We start from the raw sequence: 21,325 nt of genomic DNA, 5'->3' as shown, positions 1-21,325 counted from the left end.
CGTTCGAACAAAGAACTTGCATTCGGACGCTCCTTCGTTTACATTCGAAATAACGTCCGAACAATAAACGCGCTACGTTTGAACATTTACGTTTACGTTCGAACAAATATTCGAACGTTTATTGTAATTAACGTTCAGACGCATTAACATTCGAACGTAAATATGATACGTTCGAACACGATATCCAACGAACGTCAACTTCTCTCATTCGAACACCAATCGGTCGGGTATAACGTCCAAACATTTGATTTTACGTCCGAACGTGATTTTCTGTGACAGTTCATAACCGTCATAAAAAAAGGAACGTTCGAACGTTGTACCGAACGGAACACTTCCAACCGTCACTAAAAATATTTTTTATGACGGTTGAACAGTAAACCGTCACCAAATATTTTCTATGACGCACTTTAGGTGACGGTCATGGTGACGGTTTGAAACCGTCACCAAATATGTTTAGTGACGGTTTGCCATTTTTTTGTGACAGTTTTCTCTGTCACAAAACACACATTCTGTTGTAGTGTTCTATGTTACACTTTTATTCCAATATTATCCCACTAATATCTCAAATTATCTGTAAATAATAGTGAAATAATTTATGAATAGTTATGATTAATTTATGAATTGTAGTAAACTGCTTATAAATAATAGTGAACTAGTTTGATAACAATTAATTAGTTCCCAAACATATCCTTAGAATACAAACGTCAAAGTCGTTTCCAAAGCCCTCGATACAAAGGCTCGTGTAAAAATCTTTAGACAGCTCATGCCCATGCATGACTAGTGATCATTCAAAAGATTTCTTGGAAAATACTTTGTGACAAGATGTACCATGCCGATTATGGCTTGTAAAGTATGGGTTTCACACCATCAATCGCACGGATAACCTGCAACAATGAAGAGATGGTGCTAATCGCCTTAGGTAGACTCTAATTCTTAAGCCAATAACAGTATAAGCATAAGTGTATATAAAATAAAGATGAAAATGTTTGTTACCTCTTGTAGGTTATTTATAGAAGGTTGTGGTGTGATGATGACTAACTCTAATTACCAATCCCGTATTCGTATCTTTCATGATCTCTTATTAAATGGATAAGATACATCATATTTTGTGGAGTTATCTCGCTTAAGATAATCGTATCCAACTATAGGTTCTATCTCCAACTCTTTGAGTTATCTGTCACATGGTTTGTGGTTACGAGCGAGTCCCCTGATCGTGGGGTTCCTAACTTTAAACATTGGGCTTACTTTCTTAGCTTTAGTGATGGGCTTAGTCTTGGTGATGGGCCCAAAGCCCAGGGGGTTGGAATGTCCCCTCCATGGTTGATTAAAAAATGATTTCATCTCATCTCATCTCATCTCATAAATCCAACCCTCCAATTCTAAAAAACTTATCATGATTTGTTGTATGCTTGGAATAATATGTAGCAGCATATAGAATTGCTACAAATCAACATTGCAAATCCATGTTATGTTTCCCAATTCCATGTGTGGAATCAAAACACATGCAATATTGTAATACCTCCCAAAAATGTGGGACCTCCCATTACATTACTCACTAATTTCCCACGTGTACTCACACACTCATCATGGGGCACGGCATCCATCCCCATCACCATTGTCAAAACTAAATCATCGAAAAATCTCATACTTTTTAAACAAAAAATAGGCACTAATTAATCTTGATAGGGAGATTTGTCAATTATCTGTGGAGGACGAAAAATCAATTTGTTAGCACATGACCATAATAGTTTTCTACCATTTTTTTTCTGAGTATTTTCTATTATTCGAAAAGAGATAGATACAATATGATATGGATCTCATTACATTAGGCCTCATTTATTTTTACATATGAGGTAAGATAAGATAAAATAAGTTGAGATTAAAGTTAAAAAATTAAAAGAAATATTATTAGAATATATTTTTTAATATTATTTTTATTTTAATATTTGAAAAAATTGAATTATTTATTTTATATTATATTAAAATTTAAAAAAATTATAATGATGATATGAAATGTATTTAAAAAACAAAAGAGACCAATGTTGGAATCCGTAAAAGATCGTCGAATTGATCAAAATTGGTCCTGACTGACCCTCTGTTCCCTCTTTCACGAGTTAAGTTTTGAAATCAGAGAAAACTAAAATCATTAAGATTCCACTCAAAATGATCATCTCATGATTCTCACTATCTGGGGCCTATATTTATTTCCTTTCCTGGGAGTCATAGATGCGCAGCATGTGCTATCCTCTAGTTCGGCCTATGATATGCTCACACGCGTGACTTCTCATGAGCAAAAATGGTGCAATAAGCGTACCATCGATGCGTTTGTTGACGCGAGTTTGGATCTGCATTAATTTGTGGCCACAATAAAATTTCATATGCCAATTATTATAAATTAGATAAACGGAAATAGTAATTATAAACAAATATTTATAAGTCTTCTCCGATGGCCGTTGTAAATACTGACTTGTATAGACCAATCAAGATTGTTAATAATCCAATGTGGTTCTTATGATTAGCTATGGACGTAGTTGTTCTCGATCGGCAATAATACACAAAAGGAAAAGGCAAAGTACTTCCAAATAATGAAGAACCTAGCTACCTCAACAGCTTCCAGGTACAGGCCGTGCAAATGGGCTGTGACCAGAACCAAATGCTTTAACGTGGTCTTTGAGCGATCTCTTGTGCTTGAAGTCAGAACCGCAAATGCAAAGCCAGCGCTTGCCACAATTCTTCTCGTGCGTTCGCCAGTCACCTTTAACTGCCAAGTGCTTCCCGCACTTGCGACACGCGAAGGGCTTCGTCCCGTGCTTCCTCTTGTAATGGTTTTGCAAAGTTCGGAAATCTTTTAGAGGCTTTCCGCTCGGGTGCCTTATGCTGTTCTTGCACCCTTCGGCGCAACAATAGCATGGAATGCCTAATATCGGTCTGGGTTGTGTTCCCTTAAGCGACTCCGGGCCTCTTCGATATTGTGAACCGTGCGCCCACATATGCATCTGTCATGGAGATTTTTGCATGAAAAATATCCCTATATTATTTCATTTGTTAAGGTATAAATTGTAAAAAGAATGCAGAATGAAAGTAATAATTAGTAATTGCACCTGAAGATTGTTGTAGCGGTTGAAGGTTTTGAAGCAGATGTGGCATGAGAAATGAGTGAAGCCAGTGTGTATTTCTTCGGGGGTGGGTATCAAATAATTATTGGCTGCTATATCTGGATTAATTGAGCCACTTGAACAATTAGGAAGGCCAATGTTCAGGGCCAGTACGGTGACATCCTCTTTACCTTTAGTACTGCATATTGCTCTCGGGTACTTTTCGTCTACTGTCATCACTGGTGGGGTATGAAGATCAGTATAGTGGTGCACGCTTGGAAAAAGATTGAGGGGCTCAGTATGATCAGCATGATCTGGATCAGAGGTAGCCAACAGACCAAAGCTAAATGAAATTTCAAATGGTTTCATGATATACGAGCGCGCAATACTAGCATCACCTCACCTGTGATCGAGTACTACTTCATGATATTTTAAATGGAAAGTGGTTTTCATTATAATGAGATGGCAGACTTGGTTGATCAGCTAGCCCGGGAGATATTATGATTTAAGGTAAAGCTGGCGAGAGAGAGAGAGAGAGAGATCTAGAGGATGGCCGGAGAATATTGCAATTGAACGAAAAGGGCCTTTTGCTGCGGGGGTCATATAATCCTCAGTTGTGAGTACGGTTTGTCAATTTTCAATTTTAAAGGAAAATAACTTAATTCCTCTGGCCCATGGCTTCTGAATTTAGCAAGAATGGCGCTGCAGAGGGTTGAAAGAGTATGGAAACGTATTATATATTCAGTCTGGTTATAGCCTTCATGAACTTTCAACAAGTCAACACGGCCAGCGTTTACATTGTTCTACGTACATAGAGAGAGAGAGAGAGATGAATTGCACTGCAGTGGGTAAAAGATTATATTCTGTTTGTGACGTGCACGTGGACGTTTCATAATTAAGCATCGCTTCCGTCTACGTTTGATTCTCACATTTATACCCCCGCATGCAGTTCATGCCCACGTAGCATTTTGTCGTCTCAGAGAGGAAATTACGTACGACAGTGTACAATTAGGTGGATGTGGGGTTCACAAAAAATCTGGGAAAATGATATCTTTTCTTCTCAATTACTGTTTTATTATCTAATTATTTTTTTAATCTGGATTAAAAATTTTAAAATATGACTTTATTACCTAATTTTTAAAAAAAAATTCATTCAACTAATGTAATCATGTAATTTAATTCAAAATAAATTCAATTTTATAAAACTTGACCTTTTGCTCTTTGAGTCAATATTGATAAAATTAAATTTATTTTGAATTAATTTACATAATTACGTTGGTTGTTTGAATTTATTTTTTTTAAAATTATGCAAGAAGGTCATATTATGAAATTTTTAATTCAAATTCAAATAGAAAAATAAAAAAAATATTTCTGTAGTATAATAGTAATATAGGAGGTGTAAGGGTATCATTATCCAAAAATTTGGTACACCAGTGAAATTTTTTTTTTCTTTTAAGTATTTTTTAAACTTTGACCATTAAGAAAAAATTAAAAAATATAAATTCATTAATAATCTCTCTAACTATTAAAAAAAAATTAGAATATATGAATGGTCACGTTTGGAAGTTACACTGACAATTTCCTTACATGTATATATCAACTTGAGCAGTGTGGCTATAAGTCGATGAGCATCATGCCATAATCGTCATAATTTGAACTTGGTTGTTTTAATGATATTTAGTCGGGACAGTAGAAGTACGTCTCTTGGTCAAGAACCGCAATTCACTTGATCAACATCCTATGTGAATGCAGTACACTACTCTTAATAATAGACTTTAATGATGATCTATATATAAGTAATCTGTATATATATTAAGATCGTCCAGGCCTGGAATCTAAATACTCGGATCTTCGAAATCTAAGGCCTGGAATCCCATCAAATGGGCCGGATTTCTTTTGTACGTGTAGGATCCATATTCCTGATCTCCTCCCTTGTCTCTCCCCTACCGCTCACGCTTCTATGAAAAAATATACTTTCTCGTGTTAAAATATAGTTCTACAATATTTATCGTTGTCTGCAAAGGTTCTTTTTTATAATATTAAATATTCAATAATTGTGGAATCTTCTGAACACTTGGAATTTTGGAGTACCTCAAAACTACGTGAATATTAATGAAATGATTTGAGTTAAGATTATATTTTCTTAAATTTTGAGAATTAATGAGAGAAAAATTTAAATAAAAATATTATATAGTTAAAAAATTATTGGATATATTTTTTTAATGTTATTTTTATTTTGAAGTTGGAAAAAATTATATTATTTGTGTGTTTCGTTATATATAAAGTTTAGGGGTGTGCAACCAGATCTGGATCTAGATCTGGATATTCGGCCATAACTAGATCCGGATTCTAAAAATTGGGCGATTATTCGCCCGGATAAATCCGGAAATAATCCGGGCGGATAATCGGATTCAATCTAGATTTTTTTTCCCTTTTTTTAACTATTTAAACTTTAAAAATATTTTTATAACACTTTTTTTTTAAAAAACAATTATGATATCATGTTTAAATTGCCCAGATTGTTTTTAAAAAAATAATTTAAACACTTTTTAAATGTTTTTTTAAAATAAAATAAATAACAATGCAAAATAAATAATATTGTTGTTACATCACAATGCAAAATATTAATTTACAAAGAACAAAATAAATAATAATATATCATAACTAATTAGACTAATACAATGCTACTACTCTTCACATCATAACTAATTGGAAGTAGAATTTTTTTTTAAAAAAAAGGGACCCTGTTACGGACAGTCGAGTCATAAAACTGGATCCGTAACTGGATCCAGGTTTCTCTCAACTGCCTGGGTGTACTCAATGCGGTTATACACCCCTAATGAAGTTTGTAAAAGTTATCATGATTAGATAATGATTATAAGAAAAATTAGAAGATTTGAAATTCAAAAAATATTTTGTGTTTGAGTGATATTTAGAAAGTACATTATGAAAAAGTTTAGATAATTTCTCGTCTCATTTCATTACCCAAACATAACAGTGGCGATTGAAGCCTTTAAGAAGATATTGATCTATTAGCATTTTTTGATATATATAGTATCTAGTATGGAATATAGTATGGAATATAGTATCTAGCTAGAATGCATTGGACTCAGTTGACGGTCCGAAACTTGAACTTGTCTCTATCTTGACTTGAACAGTCTAAAATTCTAAGGATCTAGCTAGAAGACATGCATTATGAATTGTACCCCAATAATTAAGATAGTATTAATTAGAAAATCAATCAGTTTTATGCTAGATATATATATATATATATATATATATATATATATATATATATATATACTAGTAAGGGCAAACACGTGCAATGCACGTGTGCCTAGTTGCAAAAACATGAAAAATATTTTTAAAAATAGAAATTTCTTGTAAAAACATGTAATAAGAAATTGAGAGAAAATAACCTAATAATAAAATAATATACATGCCAAAGTAAAGTAACACACATCAATCGTAGTAATATACATGCCAAAATAAAATTAGCTAATCATATATCTCAACTATACATCTCAAAATAAAGTAATATATGCATCAACCATAGTAATATATACATCCAAAAAATGTTCACGTTCAAAAGGAAGAAAGCTGTGTTTATGAATTTGAAGGTCTTTTGTTATGCAAGCAGCAGTAATACTTCAAAGGGTCTATTCCAATTGTTGCATCAATGACTTTGCCACCTTGGCAGTTGCAGCACTAACGGCAGTTGCAGAAAGGTGGAGTTTGAGCAATGGCGTCAATTCTGGCGAAAAATGTGGTGTTTTGCCACCTTTGTCAACAAAAAATCTACATTGTTAAAGTTCTAGATTTAAAAAGAAAAAAAGCATTATACAATATTCTAACAAGTAAGTAAACGGTTCATACATAAAAACAACAACAACAAAAATGTAAAAAAATGCAATCTTATGGTCAGTTTCTTACCAAGTCGGGCGAGTCTGTTGACCCACCTAGGAATGGGTTTTCTTATCAATTTGGTACACACATCATTGTAGAAATAGTTGCAATTTTTCGTGATAAGATAGTAAGTGTTTCCACAGTACCCTTCAGCTAATTTCTCCATAAAGGCATGGACCTCCTTGGGACCTAGATCAGTTCTTCCTATCAATATCGATTTCCTGAATGTGAAACCAGGACAACGCTTAGGTTCCACTTCAAAAACCCCTGAAGTTCCATGATCGTGTGCTCCAAATGCATATTCAACATCATGAACTATACCAAAATTAACAAGAAAATCCCACAACCATCGAAAAAGTAAAAATCTAGAACTGCTTAGGATTTGATGGAGTTAACAAATAAGGATATCTACTACAGGATTAGAAAAAAAAAAAAAAAAAGCATATCTACTACAGAATTTAATTCCCTCATTTACCATTTATTTGGCTGCCGAAAATTAAGGGTCACAAAATAGTTTCATCCATGATTTTCTTGTTTGCTAGAATATTAAGAAACTCGAGCCAACCCAAATAAAGCCACATAGTTAGATATATTTATTTAATTAAAGTTTTTCTTTTCCTCACTTTCCAAACAAAGAAATAATCATGCATACAACACAATTACTTTTCTTTGTATATCACTCCTTACTCGATCCTACAAAAAAAAAACTAAAGACGCATGCATATTAATAAAAATCTCCACGGTAAATTCATCAATTTCTAAGCATCTAGAAGAAAAAAAAATCTGGGTTTCCATCACTCAGCTCCTAAACAAACAGACTACAGATCTGAACTTGAACCCAAGAAGAAAAATGCAACAAAACATGGAATAATAGGCATCTTATGACAGCCCCAAGTTCAATTAGCCGTTAAAAACCTAGCTTTTCGTTTCTCTCATTCATCTTCCTTTACTATCTTAGCACCGAAAATCCTAAAAAACGTTTAAAATAAATAAACGACCCATGATTTAAAAAAGGAAAATAAACAGATAAATATAATATAGCCCATGCTATAAAAAAAATCTCACCTTGCACGCCGGAATGGTAGACCCCAAGGCCGAGCCAGTATGCGTAGCCATTAATCGACGTCAGATCGTAAACATTGAGATAAGCTGGACAATAGACTCCAGCTTTGAATAGTTTGATGTTACATGAAGAGAACCAGAAGATTTGGTGGTGATAAAACAGGGTATATTGAAACTATCTCCTGCAAGTAAAAAAGATTCAATATCATGGAAAGAAAACATCATAATCCCATTGCGGAATCACAAACCAAAGTACTTCCAATTTTGGAGATTAACTTCTTAACATACAAAGGCAATATACACAACCGCAAGAGATCAAAAAATCCTGCTAGTGAAAACTGATTATCAAGTGGGTCCAACTCTAAAGTTAGTCTCATTTTGCTTTGCTTTACACATGAGCAGGACCATATAATGAGGTGCACTATTATTGAAATATTGGTTTTTTCAAAATTTTTCAGGTTCAACAATTTGGATTGCTATACTTTGCTAAAATTTTCCCAAATTCCTATAAGAGCATTATGATTGAAATTCTTCATGTGCATCTGTTGAGTGCAAGAAAAGTAATCCCTATTCAAGGATTCTGCAAAAAGTCCTTACACAATACTTTAAAAACTCCCTATATCAATCCCACGAACAAAAAATCCGCTAGATAAACCAAATATATTAGAAAATCATAAACACAAATAATAAAAAGATGCAAATATAAATACAAAAGACAAATATGAAATCATATAAGCAACTTCATATTTAAACAAATTGAGAAAGTTAAGAGATACCAGCAACAACAAGAAGCTCAAATGGAAAAGCAAGGAACCAGAGGCTGGATTTGTTGCAGACGGTGGTTGGCAGCTCGATGGATCTTTTTTACGGTGACAGCACGGCGGCTACGCAGAAATCGACAGAGAGCTGCTGCTAGCTCCTTCAAGAAGAACTGCAAGGAAAAAAAAAAGGGAACCCACAACGAACAGAAAAACAAAAAGAAAAAAAATCCAAACTTGGCTTTCGGATTCACACCGTCTCGACGAGAGAAAGAACAATACAATGCAAGAAAAATACAACAAACAGAAGAAGCGAATAAAAATTTCAAAATAGATCTTCAAATCAAGAAGCAACAAACGCGGTGGTTTGAGAACCCCACGCGTTTCGTTTAACAGCGCGTCGGCACAACGCGCCGCTCCGATTGGCTCCCAATTCTATCGACCGCAAGATCGGCGGGTGAGGCTTCTCCCGGTGGTACGCGTGTCGGAAGATGGTCACTGGAGAAGCTCGAAACGGCTACTCCTTTATTCGGCAAAAAATGTGAAAAAAAAAAAAAACAAACGAGACCATCGGAGACGACGAAGGGCCTGTGAGAAGAAGGAGGAGAGGAAGAGGAAGAAGGAGCCGAAGCTCTCCTTCCCCCGTTCGGGCGAGCGAGTTTTTAGAGAGATATGTCTGGTTTCCAGAGAAGGAACTTTCTAGAGAAGGCTGGGTTTGAGAGAGGCATTTTCGAATGGACCATAAAAATGCGGATTGCTGCGTTTTAACACCGTTTGATAGTCACTTAACGGAAAACAAGAATTTCCGTTAAGCTCCGTTAAATAGCCACTTATATATATAGAAGATATATTTATCTGGCCTGGAGATCGATCGAAGACACATGATCATATGGAATCATGGATTTTGATTCAGCCATGCAGGACGAGTACAAACTTGATCGTTGGGCTCTGTGTTACACTGCCAAGTCACAATTAGCTGGTAGGCATGATGCACGTACGAGAGTTCTTTTTATTAATTTATTTTTATTTTTATTTAAGCATAATCGAACACAATCATTTATCTAAATCATGTATGCATTTCTAGACTTAAATCACGGATGCAACCTCTCATGAGATCAATGCCATGCATATGATCATATTCCATGTATCATGTCTTGTTGAGCTGATGTATTGAAAAACAAGATAATATTGATCTGAGGTTGGCATGATGTAAAAGCTGATCATATACTTTAAGTATATAAGTAGACGGATTATTTTGGAGGGGAAAATCTGCAGATCAAAGGTAGTCGAGACCATGATCTTTGCCTGCCGCGCCATTGCCAAGAAGATCATCAAAGTCTCTCGAAGCATTAGTGATGCGACAGCTAGCAAATTATTTGTACACCAAAGAATAATGTAAAATATTGTGGAGAATTTCAGAAATAAAAAGAGAAATGATAGCCATATTAAACTTGTCAATATTATACAATTGAAACTTGTGGCCAAACCATGTACGTACGTGTATATAATATTGTTCATCAATTATTGCTTTAGTTATTTGGAGGACTTTCTGAAGGCCGAACGTCGATTTCATGCGCTTCTGTTTCTGTGGACACAATTCGCTGTTGCGTCTGTGAATCTGCAGCTACCAAACCATCACAGATATAAGATTTTGTTAGATCGGTCGCTTCAGCCCTTTCAAATTTCCCAAGAACTCAAGGGAATCTTTCTCCCATTATATGATCTACCATATATTCCATACTCAAAATCATCCTAAACTTATATATACATATCAACATTTTTTTTATGTATCTATTTTAGGTAAAATTCATATCATTCGAGACAAATTTAACTGATATCTGATTAATCTACAGCCGTTAATTTCTAATGTTAGGAATATTATAGAATATATTCCACAGATTGATCTAAACATATTGCAGTACTCATGTGTGGGATTCTTTCCGACGACAACAAAGATCAGGTCAATTTCTAGAATCGACCGTCATCTTAATTTGATACTGAAACTAGATGGAGTCACTGTTAGTTTACAGAATAATTACGCTCGTCTCTTATGACTACTTTCTATATATATATATATATATATATATAATGACACATGCATGACAAGGGCCAGTACTCATGATAGCCCAATTAAACCTCGACACCTCATTCACATTTGTTGTGTACTTCTCCCCAACACAAAGCCCGTATTTGTATTTTATCGTAAAGAAAATTCTATTTACAATGTTTTTAATTATACGTGCATAACTTGCATAAGCTAGTCTTCTTCTGCATCAGCCATTAAAAAAAAAAAAACAACTGATATTTTCACTCACTTAAACTTAGCCCAAGTTAAATATGTGCTTAGACACGACTTATTATTAGCAGCAAGACTCTTTTATCTTATCTCATTTAGTAAGAGAATTTGTATATAAAAGTAATTAATATATGTATTGTAAATGAGAGATGTTGATTTAGCAATATTGGTAGATATAAGTTTAGGACATACAAGTCTCGTGCATTTGAAAGCCACCAAAAACTCTAGATGCATGAGACTTGTAAGACCTAGCCTTGCAGAAATCATTTTCCAAGGTTGAACTATGAGAAAGAATGGAGATCAAAAGAAAGAGTGTTACCGGTAGAAGACGGAACAGGATCATGTCTTGTGGGTGGTTGAAATGGTGGAGAAGGATAGGTAGGGAGTAGGAATCCAGGTGAGCGTTGGTCCCGGGGTACTGTAGAATATGTTCTCCTAATTGGGGATTCGGATGATGACGAGAAACCATAGTAATAGGGAGAAGATGTGCCGTACAAATTCTGGTAGTATTGTGGCTGTTGGAATTGTGTGCTATATAGAGCCTGCCAATGATTAATACCACGCACCAATATTGTGTCACACAATTATTATCATCTACCATGCTAGCTGCATTATTGTCATTCATAAGCTACGATCAAGAGAGAGAGAGAGATGAGAGAGACTAACTTGGTGGTAGCCATAATCAGTCGCGTAGGTTGGATACCTGCAAGATCGAGTGGTTGCATTCATGAGCTCTAATGATGATATATAGCAAACTGTCACTGTTTTCTTTTTTCCTTGTTCTAGGCGGGAGAAAAGAAAACTCATGTTGTACTAGCATTAGCTTGTCTGTTGCAAAAATGATAAGCAACAACTTACCGCGGATAAACCAGAAATGATAAAACAACTGGTTTGCAAAAATTATAACTATTATAGATATAAAGATAAACCTACAAACTGACGTATTTTTATGAGATCTTTTAAATCTATTTTATTATAAAAATAATTTTACAATTTAATATATTTCATCAAATCTTGTAATTTACTTTATGTAAGAGTGCGTCTGAAAGCGGCCATGCTTAATTTACAGATTTATAGGTCCATGGACCAGTTATCTATAGAAAGTAGTAAACAAGTAGTGCAAGTTTAGCCAGGCCGGCCACAATTAATGAAAGTTTCAAAGGTCAGACAAAATAATGGGTATATGGTTGTCAAAGACCGCGAGAGAACCTAAGATTTCTATGCATCCAAAAGGAGAACGGCTGCTCGTTCAATTCTTTCAAAGTGGTTGGATCATTTTCTTCGTGATATAAGTAAGCAGTTTTTATTGTATCAGCTCAAAACCTCATTAATTGATCGATGCTTATTCTATCAATTTAGATCATTTCTTTATCCATCGATTAAAGGATCTAGACATACTTATTTCTTCATATTTCAACATCTAATGATCTTTATCCATCGATTAAAGGATCTAGACATACTTATTTCTTCATATTTCAACATCTATAAAGTTTCTTTCTTTTTACTTTTTATTTTCTACAACCGATAAAAATCGTTATTTTGGACACGATAAATACGATATTTAGAAAGCATACAACTGTATAAAAAAGCTATGTGCATGTACAAAAATCTCATACTTCGAGACCTTCTCTCTCTCTATATATATATATATATATATTGTGTTAAAATTGACTCAACAAATAATATCTATGTTCTTTGGTTTTTTCTTTTTCCTTTTCATCCCAGGTCGTGTCAATGCTTGATCAAGAGCCAACTGATAGATTATAAATTTAAATAATTATTTAACTGGAAATACTAGCCAGCTTAAATATCATAACCAAATTTTTAAAGCCGGCGCACATGAGGGCATTTCTTAACCACGCAAAGCATTCTTAGGAAGTAGTACTCGAGATCAATGAGAAACGGATAAATAACAAAAGGGTGTTTTCTCCAGGCCTACTTTTCCAATATCGCTATTAGCTAACATGATCTATATATGTGTGTATGTATATATGTATGATTATTTGACCAAATTAAGGTGAGGGCACACATTTAAACTGAGTGGGTCGCACCGTCCATTGCAGCTGCCCTTTGCACATGTTAGATTTATGCACATCTGCCGAGGAATGGACACTGTAGACCCCATGCCAAATCATATAATTAATTATCTCCTTTTTCTTTACCAGCTGACCATTTATATATAATATATTATGGCAGAAGTAAATAGACATTAAGCAGCTTACCCAAAACTCGGATAAATGACAGGAAGAGGAAGAGGCGGCGGCGGCGGAGGTAAGGCTGCTGGGATTCCGCTATAGGATAGTGCACCATGTGGCTCTGGAGGCTGTGGTGCACGTCCTTGGTAAGAACTACTTCCCTGATTTCTTCCTGTATTAACAACAAATTAATTTCTTAAGTGTTGTGTACGTAGTTTTCATCATGACTAGCAATATTAATGTATGTAATAAAAAGGAAAAACGGCCTATAAATTATAACTAATTGTGCAATTAAGGTACAAAATGCATGGACCTCGGGGAGGTGAAGGTCGGGGTCGTCCAAACGAAGCGATATTACAGTTGGCTCTCCGCCCATCGATCACAGGGTTTGGTTCAGCACAAGCCCTCCTTGCCGATTCCGGGTCGCGAAAAGTCACCTAATAATTATTTAAAAAAAAAAAAAAAGAACTTTATAACGCCTATATCATATTGTAGAATTATTGGCGCAAGGACAGGAAATGGGAAAAGTACTTACGAATCCGTATCCCTTAGATTTTCCTGTACTCTTATCGGTGATTATCACAGCTTCGAGAATCTCCCCAAACCGCTCGAAATATCTGCGCATTTCTTCGGTGGGTGTTTCCCACGCAAGGCCTCCGACAAACACTTTGGTAAACGTGGTGTCTCCGAACTGTGATCGGTACTGTGGGGAAGCCATATTGGCATCTAAATCATCAAAACCAATGACGAATGGCTGGTATCCCTCGGCGTGCATGAACGCTCTGGCATATCACTTTATGGCTAGCCCTAAGGCTTGGCACAAGAGATAGCGGACCAGGCTAATACCAATCTGTGTCGACATCATTTTCTTTGCTAGCTTTGATCAGCTCTATATATGCCTCCAACTCTATTCGCCCTTTTCAGAGTGAAAAAATCATTGAAAGAGGGGTCAGAGAGACAGAGAAAGAGGTGGATATAGTTTATGATGTTATTGTTGTTGCTGTTATTATTTGATGAGTTGTTTGGAACATCAAGTGTGAGAGAAGGAGAAAAAAGTGGAGAGAGAGAGAGAGAGAGAGAGAGATTCGACAGCTGCAAACGATAATTTGCTGTATAGAAGGGGAAGAGGCGGAGGTTGGCTTTGTAGAACCGAATGACAGCTGCACGACTAATGAACTTTGGAGTCTGCCTCTCTGTCTCTGAATTATTATACCCTACCACCCTCCAATCAATTGCCCTTATCTCCCATATTTTCTCTAGTTATTTACTTTATTTTTGTTCGTCTCCATGGTTGTTTTTTGGTTTGTCCTCTCTCTCCCTCTCTCGATCGAAGAAAATTGTCATCATTCTTTCGTCAAAAAAGTTATATCTTGAGCAGATGAGCAGTACTATCCATAACATTCTATACATCCATTTAAAAACATGTCATTTTATTTTTTTATCCTATTTTTCTTACAAACATGTATGAAATCATTTTTATTACGTAGGTAAAAAACTAAAATGACATGTTTTTAAATTGGTATACAGGGTGTGAGGCTTTTGTCTAAAATTTTTCTGAGCAGATACATTTTGAAATGTCCCCATTCTGGCATGTCTCTATATCAAATATGACATCTTAAACCAAAATAATATATTTATAGTTCCACCAGTACACTATTTTATTTTTGTGACAGGTTTGATATTCACTACTACTGATGCTCTCTACAGACAAACATTTAAGAGACAACTCAACCTTAATCTTCATAGAAGGAGATGACTCAATCTCTACAGACAAAAATCCGAGAGATGAACTTTTTTTTTTTAATTAACAGTAAGGAAATAAAAAAGGAAGGCAGTAAGATGAACGCAAAAAAGGATAAATTACAGTTCGGAACTCCGGTAGACTTTGGAATCTGTGACGATGCATGAAAACAACATGCATGTCTCTTTTCAGCCACAAAGGTCAGATTTAGAAGATCTGGTGATGGCGAGTCCGATAATCTGGTGCGTGTGGCAAGAAGAGCTATCAGAATGATGGCTCGTGAGGATTACGTGTAGATGTGTGCGGCGTGTGAGGGCCACTCACATTGATTTTTGCAAAATCACCATTTTCTTCTGACGATTTGCAGCTTAGGAGTTTGCTTGTGCCGCGTGTGTCTCTCGGGAGTTGTCGAAAAACTGTAGATTTGTCTTTTTTGGTTTTGAAGGAAATAAAATAGAACTGAGCTAAAATAACTAGCTTAATAGATAATCTGGATGGATGGAAGAATGAGGAAAATGAAAAAGAGAAGGAGAAGGAGGAGGAGGAGGAAGCGACGAAAATCAGATCTGAAATCTTTAATTTTTTATGAGAGAGGAAAGGAGAGACGGTTAAGTCTCGAATATGCGATTTTTTCCCCTTCTCTAAATGTTATTAATTTCATTTCAAATATACAAGTTACCTTTTAATTAGGACAGCTGATTGGTTGCTAGGTTTGTGAATGTGCGCCCATATTTGTGCTCATGATGGGGTCAGCGACACGTTAAAGATGGACTTCGTCTCATTATTAATTGGCCACCTCATTTCCTATTTAAATTTGGTGATATCCATCTATTTTGTAGCTTCTTCTTTTTTTATAACACTATATATTGAATTTAAATTAGACTTCAACGGATCTCATAACCATATATATAAATGAATGGTATATATATGTATACAAAATATGCGGGATGCCAAATCTCATTTTCCAATTATTTTCTAAATTATTTTTCCCTGACGGAATAGTTTTGTAATAATCATGCAGAAAGCAATTTCACTTGGTACTTGATAAGATTTTCTCGATTGCTAGCTAGGCCTGAAAATCTTAGTGAAAAATTAGTTTTGGTTTTGGTAAGAGAAACCTACTGGCCTGTAAGATCTGGTTCTTAATTTCAACGTATCCTACAACTTGGGAAGAGCGATAAATTTAAGGATTTCGGATGATCTTCTTTCCTGACGTTGATTTTACGGAGAAGAAAATATATGGATGCCATGGGAAGCATCGAGAGAATAGGTCTTAATTTAATTTATACTCAAACAGGATTGCCGTCTCGGCACCGCGAGGGCAGGATTGCTGCGTGCAGTACTGCATCGAGACCTCTTTCGTTCAATAAGTTACGTACGTACATAAAAATTCTGGCCTGTTTCGTGTGCAGCCTGTTTTGTGGGTTGAAAAACTAATTCCCAACAGCAGAAAGAAACGAATAAAACGTCCGTGAAATATTAAAACTCAATCGACGCAGATCAAACATCTAAACTATGGATTTGTATCCATCTCCATCGAATCATTCCCTGGTCAATGATCAGACATATATATATATATATATATATATATATGTTGAGAATAAGTGTAGCTAAGACTAACTCGAAGTATAGTAGTGGAACTAAACGAAAGAAATTGATGACAATCACACAGAAAGAACACTAAGAATTAAGTAGTTCGACTCAAAATGAGCCTACGTCCACTGGTGGGGTCGGTATCGAAGATTTCACTATTAACAGAGATGGAGTACAGATCAATACAACAAAACTTCACAAGGAAGTTATCTCTCAAACTCTCTCTAGACTTCTCTCTCAAGAAAACACTAAAACAAGAGCAAAATGTATTCTGAAGAAGTTAAGGAGAAGTGGGCGCCGTTTGATATTTATAGGAAAAGTGAGAATTCACTTTTGTGAACATTGGCTCGAGCGAACGTCGAGCGAGTGTCGAGCGAACGTAGATATCCTGCACTTCGCTCAAGCCAACAGTTGTGCGAGAGTCGAGCGAAGCTCTCTGCCTGAACTCGCTCGAGCTGGGTGTCGAGCGAGGGTCGAGCGAAGCTCTCTGACTTGGATATTGCTCGAGCTGAATGTCGAGCGATACTTGAGCGAAGCTCTCTGTCTGAATTCGCTCGGGCTGAGTGTCGAGCGAATGTCAAGCGAAGCTCTCTGTCTGACTTCGCTCGAGCTGAGTGAACCTCCGCTCGAACGAACCTACGACACATGCACTGTTCAATCTGAATTCAAGCCACCTCATAACAAATCTCCACCTTGGCTTGAACTCTGCCAAAACACAAAAAACCTCCGACCACAAAACCAATTCCCACCACCAAATCCCTTACGGGAATAACAAAATACGAACACCAATTAAGTCCAAACAAAGTTTGAACTTGTATACTGCAACTGGCTTAGTCATCATATCTGCTGGATTCTCTGTAGTAGCAATCTTCAGAATCTGTATAGCACCCTCTATAACAATCTCTCTGAGAAAATGGTACCTGACATCAATGTGCTTCGTTCTTTCATGATACATTTGATTTTTGGTCAAATGTATTGCACTCTGACTGTCACAGAATACTGAGATCCCATCTTGTTGTAAACCCAAATCATTGACCAAGCCTTTCAACCAAATGGCCTCCTTAACATCCTATGCTGCTGCCATGTACTCTGCCTCGGTAGTTGATAAAGCAATAGTGGATTGCAGTGTTGCTTTCCAACTGATAGCTGACCCACACAGAGTGAAAACATAACCTGTCAATGATCTTCTTTTATCTAAGTCTCCAGCATAATCTGAATTAACAAAACCAGTAACTTTGGAACTGAGATCGACATCTTTATCAAATATTAACCCAAAGTTCAGGGTTCCCCTCAGATACTTGAGTATCCATTTCACAGCCTGCCAATGAGTCTTACCTGGATTAGCCATATACATGCTAACTACGCTCACGGCCTGTGAAATGTCTGGACGGGTGCAAACCATTGCATACATGATGCTGCCAACTGCACTTGAATAAGGAACACTAGCCATGAACTGTTCCTCTTCAGTTGTCTGAGGAGATAGGCAAGCTGAAAGCTTAAAGTGCGTAGCAAGTGGTGTACTTACTGGTTTGGAATCAAACATCCCAAATCTCTGAAGCACTTTTTCAATGTACTTTCTTTGGGACAAGTACAACTTTCCAGCTTTCCTATCTCTGAAAATTTCCATTCCCAAAATCTTCTTCGCAGCACCTAAGTCTTTCATTTCAAACTCATTTCTGAGTTGGGTCTTTAACAAACCTATGTCAGATATGCTTCTAGCAGCAATAAGCATATCATCAACATATAATAGCAAATAAATGAAAGACTTATCAAATAATTCCTTATGATAAACACAACTATCATAGTTACTTCTCAAATAACCATGATCAATCATGAAGGAATCAAACCACTTATACCATTGCCTTGGCGACTGCTTCAAACCATATAAAGACTTCTTCAATCTGCACACATGATCTTCCTTGTTTTCAACAATGAATCCCTCTGGCTGATGCATGTAAATGGTCTCTTCAAGTTCACCATGTAGGAACGCTGTTTTAACATCAAGTTGTTGTAGCTCTAAGTCATACAATGCTACTAAAGCTAGTAGTAATCTGATCGAACTGTGTTTCACCACTGGAGAGAAGACTTCAATGAAGTCGATGCCTTCTCTCTGACTGAAGCCCTTAGCAACTAAGCGTGCCTTGTATCTTGCATCTGTATCACCCTGGATTCCCTCTTTTCTTTTGAAAACTCATTTGCAGCCAACAGTCTTTACCTTCTTTGGCAACAGAACCAAATCTCATGTTTGGTTTTTGTGAAGAGACTCAATCTCTTCAGTCATAGCTGCGCACCACTGTGCAGATTCTGCGCTCTTGACAGCTTCTGAATAACTGGAAGGTTCCTGACCAACAATATTCTCTGCCGTAGTAAGAGCACACATCACCATATCTGCATGAGCATATATCTGAGGTGGTCTAATCTGCCTCTTCTGTCTACCAGTTGCTATACTGTAGTCTTGCTCACCTTGTGCGCCGCTACTTGAATCAGAATCATGCTCATCTACAATAGCATCATCTTGGGCGCCGTTGGGCAGCCCTTGTGATGCTTCCACCTGAAACTCCACCTGCTTTCTAACATCCTGTTCTTGTCCTGTAGACTCAAAATTCTCCTTCCTCGGACTAAGGATGGATTTTTCATCAAAAGTGACATCCCTACTGATCACAAACTTGAGTGATTTAGGATCAGTACACCACAACCTGAATCCCTTCACCCCACTGGCATACCCAATGAATATGCCATTCTTTGCCCTTGGCTCAAGTTTTCCATCATTAACATGGAAATATGCAGGACAACCAAAAACTTTCAAATTTGAATAATCAGTAGGAGTATCAGACCATACCTCATTCGGAGTCTTCAAACCAATCGATGTGGCTGGAGAACGATTGACCAAGTAACAGGCCGTGTTGATTGCTTCAGCCCAGAAATCCTTAGCCAAGCCTGCATTAGAAAGCATGCTGCGAGCTCTCTCCAAGAGGGTCCTGTTCATCCGTTCAGCTACCCCATTTTGCTGTGTAGTATGTCTAACTGTACGATGTCTGGCAATACCCTCATTTCTGCAGAATTCATCAAACTCACCTCCGCAGAACTCCATACCATTGTCAGTGCGAAGTCGCTTGATTTTCTTGCCCGTCTGATTTTCAATCAAAGCTTTCCACTGTTTGAAGTTAACAAATACATCACTTTTCTGCTTCAAAAAGTAAACCCAAACCTTCCGTGAGAAATCATCAATGAACGTAAGTAAATATTGAGCTCCACCTTTTGACGGGACGGAAGATGGGCCCCAAAGATCAGAATGAATATAGTCCACAGAACTTTTGGTTCTGCGAACCCCTGTAGAGAACTGAACCCTGCACTGTTTGCCAAACACACAGTGTTCACAGAAATCCAGTTTCCCTATCTTCTGATTACATAACAAACCCTGCTTACTCAGAATTGACATTCCCTTTTCACTCATATGACCCAAACGCATATGCCACAAACGAGTGACATCTGTATCTGGATCATCTAAAACTGACACTGCAGCTGCACCTGTCACTGTAGAGCCCTAAAGGAAATAAAGACCATTTGTCTTATCTCCTTTCATCACAACTATAGAGCCCTTACTGACTCTGATAGCTCCACCTTCACCAGTGTACTTGTAGTCCAGAGAATCAAGAGTACCCAAAGAAATAAGATTTTTTTTTCAAATCTGGAATGTGTCGAACATTAGACAATGTCCGGACAATTCCATCAAACATCTTAATTCTGACTGAACCAATTCCAGCAATTTTGCAACCCATATCATTTCCTAACAGAACGGAACCTCCGTTGACCGATTCATAGTTAGTGAATCAGTTCCTCTTGGGACACATATGGAAAGTGCAAGCCAAGTCCATGACCCACTTGTCACTGAAGCGACTATTGGAGTCGTTAATTGCTAGAACAAGATCTAGGTCGTCAGACCTATCATCAGCAACACTAACGGCATTAGATGAACTAGTGTCGTCCTCTCTGTTTTTCAATTTTGGACACTCGTTCTTGTAGTGACCAAACTTATGGCAGTAATGACATTTGACGTTTTTCTTACTAACCGTTGTTTGTGAACTGCCCCTGGATTTCCCCTTATTCTTCTCTGAACCTCTGTCATTTGATCTACCCCTGCTTGAGGACCCATTAACAAACAAGCCACTAGCTTGTTCATTAGTGTTCTTCACACTCAATTTATTCCTCAACTCCTTAGAATTCAAAGCAGACTTTACATCTACCAAGGAAATTGTATTTCTACCATACAACATGGAATTCACAAAGTTCTCAAAAGATGTGGGTAATGAACATAAAATAATTAACGCTTGATCTTCTTCTTCAAGCTTAATATCTATGTTCATCAGATCCATAATGATTTTATTAAATTCATCTAGGTGTTCAGAAATAAGAGTACCTTCCTTCATTTTGAGAGTGTATAACCGTTATTTCAAATACAACCGGTTAGTGAGAGATCTCTTCATGTACAGATTCTCAAGTGCCGACCAGAGACCAGTTGCAGTCTCCTCGTCAGCAACCTCTCTTAAAACTCCATCAGATAGTGACAAAAGAATAGTACTGTGTACCTTTTCTTCTTCTTCTTTCGAAGGAGCCGAAGAATCTTCAGATACCGACACTTCTAATACTTTTGACAAGCCCTGTTGTCGCAGTAAAGCCTT

General features: G+C 36.7%; 1 protein-coding gene and 1 long non-coding RNA gene across 5 annotated transcripts; both read right to left on the bottom strand.

The window, feature by feature from the left end:
- Positions 1-2,075: 2,075 nt before the first annotated feature.
- On the bottom strand, positions 2,076-14,614 carry LOC121263017 (RNA-binding protein 38-like). 4 transcript variants are annotated; one of them, XM_041165776.1, is made up of 7 exons: positions 13,848-14,524; positions 13,626-13,749; positions 13,340-13,484; positions 11,784-11,820; positions 11,437-11,659; positions 2,603-2,890; positions 2,076-2,345 (listed from the first exon to the last, which is right to left on the bottom strand). In XM_041165776.1, the coding sequence occupies exons 1-6, from the start codon at positions 14,085-14,087 to the stop codon at positions 2,604-2,606; spliced, it is 1,056 nt and encodes a 351-aa protein (XP_041021710.1). In that variant the 5' UTR covers positions 14,088-14,524; the 3' UTR covers positions 2,076-2,345; position 2,603. The 4 variants fall into 4 exon arrangements, with proteins under 4 accessions (XP_041021710.1, XP_041021711.1, XP_041021713.1 ...); XM_041165777.1 differs by lacking the exon at positions 2,076-2,345 and having other exon boundaries at positions 2,514-2,890; positions 13,848-14,525; XM_041165779.1 differs by lacking the exons at positions 2,076-2,345; positions 2,603-2,890 and adding an exon at positions 10,291-10,439 and having other exon boundaries at positions 13,848-14,614.
- On the bottom strand, positions 7,884-8,152 carry LOC121263246. Its single transcript, XR_005940220.1, has 2 exons — positions 8,067-8,152; positions 7,884-7,970 (listed from the first exon to the last, which is right to left on the bottom strand). It is a non-coding gene; the product is annotated as an uncharacterized LOC121263246 (long non-coding RNA).
- Positions 14,615-21,325: the final 6,711 nt, after the last annotated feature.

Source organism: Juglans microcarpa x Juglans regia, chromosome 4S (genome assembly GCF_004785595.1).
Source record: "Juglans microcarpa x Juglans regia isolate MS1-56 chromosome 4S, Jm3101_v1.0, whole genome shotgun sequence".
Taxonomy (NCBI): domain Eukaryota; kingdom Viridiplantae; phylum Streptophyta; class Magnoliopsida; order Fagales; family Juglandaceae; genus Juglans; species Juglans microcarpa x Juglans regia.
The sequence above is the reverse complement of the archived record's forward strand: the minus strand, read 5'-3'. Positions and strand labels throughout refer to the sequence as shown.